Genomic DNA, 7,132 nt, shown 5'->3' with positions numbered 1-7,132 from the left:
ATACCTTTATACTAAAACTTCATCACCAGGCAAATTTGGATCATGACTAAACTGGCTTCTACACCTCTCTCCTAATATAACGTACTTGTGTAAGTTTGCAGTTGTGAGACACTTATTTCCTATTTTTTAATGTCTTCTCAGTAGGGCCACTGATAGAGTCACTATTTGACCAGAAACTGGCACTGGTGATTGGCTCATAAAGTGCCCTCGATTTAGGGGGCTCAGTTATCAAAGGTTTAAAACTTGCCCCAAACCATTGCTGTGATGGGGGCTAATCAAGGAACCATTCAGCTTCACTTGCAAAAGCGGGATCACAATTGCCGCTTTTGTCATGACCCAGCCTAGGTGAGATTCAGTACTTGAGTACACTGCCAGGCACACAAAGTTAATTTAACAATTTAATACATTTGTTTCCTCATCCATTTCTCCAAACCTTCCAACTAATCCTAACGTTAGTTCAGCCAAATGCGCCAGGGATTCACTTAAAAAAAAAAAAACACCGACTCCCTGGGGCTTGGGGAAGGAGGCACCGCCGCCCCATGTCGCAGTCTGGGGTGGCTCAGTCCTCAGCAACCAGAACTACGGCCATAATTCTCCTCCAGGCCAAGGAGCCCGGATGCGGGGCGTTGCCAAGGGTGTCTTGCCCAGGCTGCGGGAAAGGAGAGGGGCGGGAGCCGGGTAGGGGCATCGCGATCCAGGCCACGGCGGAGAGTCGCCCTCTTCGAGTCCCTCCTGTTCGACGCAAGGTAGGAAAAGGCACAACATGGCAAAGCCCACCTAACACGGTGGGCAACTCACTGCCGGTGAACGCCAGACCTTGGCAGTTTCCAGACCTTCGGAACCGGAAGCGGAGCCTGGGAGCGCGCCCGAGAGGGCGTGAACCGGACCGCTTTCCCGGAAGTGCTTGCGGCCTCGGCCCAGCGAGCTGCCCCGCGGTCTCTCGTTTCCTAATCCGGGCAGCGCCGCGGGAGAGAACTTTACCTTGGCTACACTAAGTTCTTAGTGCCACTCCCTAGCAGGGCGGGACCTTGTTTAGGCCCTGTGATCCCGCGGTTGGTAGTAGCGCAAGGCGTAGAGTGGACCTTGACCCGCCTAGGGCGGGAAAAGAGTTTGGCCCGCCCGGTCCCGAAGGGCAGAATGGACGGGCTCCTAAATCCCAGGGAATCCTCTAAATTCATCGCAGAAAACAGTCGGGATGTGTTTATTGACAGCGGAGGCGTACGGAGGGTGGCAGAACTGCTGCTGGCCAAGGCGGCGGGGCCAGAGCTGCGCGTGGAGGGGTGGAAAGCCCTTCATGAACTGAACCCCAAGGCGGCCGACGAGGCCGCGGTCAACTGGGTGTTCGTGACAGACACGCTCAACTTCTCCTTTTGGTCGGAGCAGGACGAGCACAAGTGTGTGGTGAGGTACAGAGGGAGAACGTACAGTGGGTACTGGTCCCTGTGCGCCGCCGTCAACAGAGCCCTCGACGAAGGTTGGTGCCATACTGGCTGTCGGACCTAATAGCCTTTGAGGTTTCCATTTACTTGGGGAGCGTGTAGCGGGGTTCCAAGGAGCGATTTGGGAGATGGAATAATGGGAAGCGAACCTGAAGTTCGTTGCAAGTCCTACTTAAAATAGAAGTATGAAAAGGGGCGTATTTTAGTGGGAAATGATGTTAATATTTATCATTGCAGCATAAAAGTTACAGTAGCATAAAAGTCAGTTTTATAAAGAATACCATTTGAATGACACCTGAAGAACAAAAGGACTGATGTTATAAAGCAATTTACTCAAAATACATCTGATGTAATATTGCAGTAGTTAGAAATGGGTGAATAAGCACTATGAACAAGTAGAAAATGAGAGTTTTGCTTTAGATTTTTTGTTCATCCGCTTTTGGTGCATTCTTATAACACTCATTTGGTTTCACATTAATTCCATGTTGTAAAAGCAAAGGTTCGATGAATATAAAAGTATGCCATTGGTCCTCTGAATTTTATTTTTTTCACTAAAGGGATACCAATAACTAGTGCCTCGTACTACGCGACAGTGACCCTGGATCAGGTTCGGAATATACTTCGTTCTGACACAGACGTTTCCATGCCTTTAGTAGAAGAGAGGCATCGGATTCTCAATGAAACCGGGAAAATTCTGCTGGAGAAGTTTGGAGGCTCTTTTCTCAACTGCGTCCAAGAAAGTGAGAATAGTGCGCAGAAGTTAATGCACCTGGTGGTTGAAAGTTTTCCTTCTTACAGAGATGTGACTCTGTTTGAGGTGAGTTGCTTCTGTTGGGGGTTTAAGAAGTCTTAATCGGCTCAGAGTTAACTCTTTTACTTCCAGAACTCATTTTGAGAATAAAAACTTAAATTCCTTGTGGAAGAAACTAACAAAATTAAGTAGTGTTTCCAAGTCATTTCTTATGTTTTCTTTTTGTTTGTTTGTTTGAGACAGAGTTTTACTCTTGTTGCCCAGGCTGGAGTGCAATGGCGTGATCTTGGCTCACTGCAACCTCTACCTCCCGGGTTCAAGCGATTCTCCTGCCTCAGCCTCCCGAGTAGCTGGGATTACATGGATGCACCACCACACCCGGCTAATTTGTTGTATTTTTGGTAGAGATGGGGTTTCACTATGTTGGCCAGGCTGGTCTCAAACTCCTGACCTCAGGTGATCCGCCCGCCTTAGCCTCCCAAAGTTTTGTGATTACAGGCATGAGCCACCATGTCTGGCGTCATTTCTTTCTTTCTTTCTTTCTTTTTTTTTTTTTTTGAGATGGAGTCTCACTCTGTCACCCAAGCTAGAGTGCAGTGGCGCGATCTCGGCTCACTTCTAACTGCCTCCCGGGTTCAGGCGATTCACCTGCCTTAGTCTCCCAAGTAGCTGGGATTACAGGCCACTGCACCTGGCTAATTTTTGTATTTTTAGTAGAGACGGGGTTTCACCATGTTGGCCAGGCTGGTCTTGAATTCCTGACCTCGTGATCCACCCGTCTTGGCCTCCCAAAATGCTGGGATTACAGGTGTGAGCCACCATGCCCATGCCCGGCCCTCCCCCCCCCCGCCCCGCCCCAGATGGAGTCTTGCTTTGACTCCCAGGCTGGAGTTCAGTGGCATGATCTCAGCTCACTGCAACCTCCGCCTCCCAGTTCAAGCTATTCTCCTGCCTCTGCCTCCCGAATAGCTGGGACTACAGGCACATGCCACCACGCCTGGCTAATTTCTTTTTGTCTTTTTAGTAGAGACAGGGTTTCTCATTTCTTATATTTTCTAATCAGTGTTTCATTCTTTACTTTTGTCTTTTTTTTTTCTTTTAAAATGTTTCAAACCTAAAAAACATGGAACCCGCCATGTAATGTTCTCCTTATGGAAAATTAGGTATTTTTAGTACTTCAAGAAGGTTACTTTATTGGATGAAGATCAGAATGTATACTAACCTCTCCCTAATAAAAAGTATTTCTGGCTGGGCTCAGTGGCTCACACCTGTAATCCCAGCACTTTGGGAGGCCGAGGTGGGTGGATCACCTGAGGTCAGAAGCTCAAGATCAGCCTGCCAACATGGAGAAATGCCATCTCTCCTTAAAATACAAAAGTTAGATGGGTGTGGTTGCATGCACCTGTAGTCCCAGCTGCTTAGGAGGCTGAGGCAGGAGAATTGCTTGAACCCAGGAGGTGGAGGCTGCAATGAGCCCAGATTGCACCACTGCACTCCAGCCTGGGCGAGACAGAATTAGACTCTATCTCAAAAAACAGAAGTATTCTTGCAAAGTTCAGTGTACTGTATATATATTTTATGTTTTCTTTTTCATAAACAGTGTACTTGAACAAATGATGATCATTTTGTTGGACCCTCACAGGCTGCACCTGGATTTTGTTTTTGTAAAATTCTTTTGGAATCTTTTGAACCTGGGAGGTGGAGGTTGCAGTCAGCCAAGATTACGCCACCACACTCCAGCCTGGGCGACAGAGCTGGACTCCATTTCAAAAAAATAAAATAAAAAATAAAAGAAATTGGCCAGGCATAGTGGCTCACGCCTGTAATCCCCAGCACTTTGGGGGACCGAGGCGAGTGGATCATAAGGTCAGGAGTTCAAGACCAGCCTGGCAAACATGGTGAAACCCCGTCTCTACTAAAAATGTAAAAATTAGCCGGGTGTAGTGGCTAATTTTTCAAGAAAAAAAAAAAAAGAATACAATTGTATTAGTCTGTTCTCATACTGCTATAAAGAACTGCATTTCATTTATAGCACAGTGCTTTGGTTTTGCTTTGCTGAAAAGTTCAATTTTTTAAAAATGTACCAGAAAGTGCCAGTATCTTGGCTCACTACAACCTCCAACTCCTGGGTTCAAACGATTCTCCTGCTTCAGTCTCCTAAGTAGCTGGGATTACAGGCACCCGCCACCATGCCTGGCTAATTTTGTATTTTTGGTAGAAACAGGGTTTCACCATGTTGGCCAGGCTGGTCTTGAACTCCTGACCTCAAGTGATCCGCCTGCCTCAGCTTCCCAAACTGCTGGAATTACAGGCTTCAACCACCATGCCCAGCCAATCTGATACTTTTTTTTTTTTTTTTTTTGAGATGGAGTCTTACTCTGTCACCCAGGCTGGAGTGCAGTGGCACCATCTCTGCTCACTGCAACCTCCACCTCCCGGGTTCAAGCAGTTCTCTGCCTCAGCCTCCCGAGTAGCTGGGATTCCAGGCACCCACTACCATGCATGGCTAATTTTTGTATTTTTAGTAGAGACGGGGTTTCACAATGTTGGCCAAGCTGATCTTGAACTCCTGACCCTGTGATCCACCCGCCATGGCCTCCCAAAGTTCTGCGATTACAGGCGTGAGCCACAGCGCCCACCCAATCTGATACATTTTTATTTTTATTTTTTTTTATTTTTTATTTTTTTTTTGAGGCAGAGTCTCGCTCTGTCGCCCGGACTGGAGTGCAGTGGCCGGATCTCAGCTCACTGCAAACTCCGCCTCCTGGGTTTACGCCATTCTCCTGCCTCAGCCTCCCGAGTAGCTGGGACTACAGGCGCCCGCCAGCTCGCCCGGCTAGTTTTTGTATTTTTAGTAGAGACGGGGTTTCACCGTGTTAGCCAGGATGGTCTCGATCTCCTGACCTCGTGATCCGCCCGTCTCGGCCTCCCAAAGTGCTGGGATTACAGGCTTGAGCCACCGCGCCCGGCCGTGATACATTTTTAAATGAAAATTGGTACAGAAACCATTTCTCATGAGTACTTGTTTCTAAAATACAGTTTTACAGAAAAATCCCCAAAATGGGCTAGCCATGGTGGCTCAAGCTCATAATCCCAACACATTGGATGACTGAGGTAAGTGGATTGCTTGAGCCCAGGAGTTCAAGACCAGCCTGGGCAACACGTGAGACTCCATTTCTACAAAAAATTTAAAAACTAGCCAGGCGTGGTTGCGTGCCTGTGGTTCTAGCTACTCAGGAGGCCGAGGCAGGAGGATTGCTCGAGCCCAGGAGGTGGAGGCTACAGTGAGCTATGATAGTTCTACTCTCCTCCAGCCTGGAAGAGCAAGACCTTGTCCCCAAAAAGTAAATAAATAAAAATAAACAATTTGCACAAACTAGTCATGTGATTTTAATGTATGCCTATTTACTGAGATTATCATTCATTTTTAGACATGAACAGATGAATAAAGTTAACAATTTTTAACTTAGACAGATTTAGATCAGTGATTTCCCAACCTGGCTGTGCCCCAGAATCACTTAGGAGCCTTAAAATTCAGATACATTTCCAAAACACCACCCTCAAAGATCCTGATGAATAGGTGAAAGAAGAGCTATTTTTTTAAGCTCTTCAAGTTACTCTGATTTAGAGTAATACAGTACTTTGTAAAAGTTCTAATTAACAAATTGTTACTGTGACATACTGATAAATATAAAAAACAGCTTTTTGATATTTCAATAGATAACATTTTATTTTTTATTTTTAGTGGTGGTGGTGGTGTTTTTTGAGAGAGAGTCTCCCTCTTTCGCCCAGGCTGGAGTGCAATGGCATGATCTCTGTTCACAGCAACCTCCGCCTCCCGGGTTCTAGCGATTCTTCTGCCTCAGCCTCCTGAGTTAGCTGGCATTGGAGGCACACACCACCATGCCAGGCTAATTTTTGTATATTAGTAGAGATGGGGTTTCACCATGTTGGCCAGGCTGGTCTCGAACTCCTGACCTCAGGTGATCCACCCACCTTGACCTCCCAAAGTGTTGGGATTACAGGCGTGAGCCACCCCGCCGGCCTTTGTTTTTGTTTTTGTTTTTGTTTTTTGAGATGGAGTCTTGCTGGCGTGCAATGGCGCAATCTCAGTTCATTGCAACCTCCGCCTTCTGGGTTGAAGCTATTCTCCCGCCTCAGCTCCCGAGTAGCTGGGATTACAGGCACCTGCCATCATGCCCAGTCAATTTTTATATTTTTGTAGAGGCAGGGTTTCACCGTGTTGGCCAGGCTGGTCTTGAACTCCTGACCTCAGGTGATCTGCCCACCTCAGCCTCCCAAAGTGCTGGGATTACAGGCGTGAGCCACCGCACTTGGCCTATATTGTTCTTAAGTATTGGTAATCCTTGAACTTTCTATTTATTCCTGATAAAATTATGGAAGAATTTTTTCAAAAAACTTAACTGTCCCGGTGTGATGGCTCTTGCCTGTAATCCTAGAACCTTGAGAGGCCAAGGCGGGTAGATCACTTGAGCCCAGGAATTCAAGACCAGCCTGGGCAACATGGGGAAACCTCATCTCTGCAAAATAACAAAAAAAGTAACTGGCCTTGGTGGTGAACACCTATAGTGCCAGCTATTCAGGAGGCTGAGGTGGGAGGATTGCTTGAGCCCGGGGAGGTCAAGGCTGCGGTGAGCCGTAATCAAGCCACAACCTGGCGGCAGTGAGGCCCTGTCTCAAAAAAAAAAAAAAAAAGAAAAGAAAAAAATTGCCGGGCGCGGTAGCTCAAGCCTGTAATCCCAGCACTTTGGGAGGCCGAGACGGGCAGATCACGAGGTCAGGAGATCGAGACCATCCTGGCTAACACGGTGAAACCCCGTCTCTACTAAAAAATACAAAAAACTAGCCGGGCGAGGTGGCGGGTGCGTCTAGTCCCAGCTACTCGGGAGGCTGAGGCAGGAGAATGACGTAAACCCGGGAG

General features: G+C 47.4%; 1 protein-coding gene across 1 annotated transcript in view; it reads left to right on the top strand.

Annotated features, from left to right (window-relative positions):
* Positions 1–886: 886 nt before the first annotated feature.
* The window catches only part of C14H9orf64 (chromosome 14 C9orf64 homolog), an 18,277-nt gene continuing 12,031 nt past the window's right edge, over positions 887–7,132 (top strand). The window contains exons 1-2 of the mRNA XM_023196411.2: positions 887–1,474; positions 1,997–2,256. Coding sequence (XP_023052179.1) covers positions 1,138–1,474; positions 1,997–2,256 — 597 coding nt within the window. The 5' untranslated portion in view covers positions 887–1,137. The remainder of the gene's footprint in view (positions 1,475–1,996; positions 2,257–7,132) is intronic.

The sequence above is a fragment of the Piliocolobus tephrosceles genome, chromosome 14, assembly GCF_002776525.5.
Source record: "Piliocolobus tephrosceles isolate RC106 chromosome 14, ASM277652v3, whole genome shotgun sequence".
Lineage (NCBI taxonomy): Eukaryota > Metazoa > Chordata > Mammalia > Primates > Cercopithecidae > Piliocolobus > Piliocolobus tephrosceles.
Note: the sequence above shows the minus strand (reverse complement) of the source record. Positions and strands in the feature narration are given on the sequence as shown.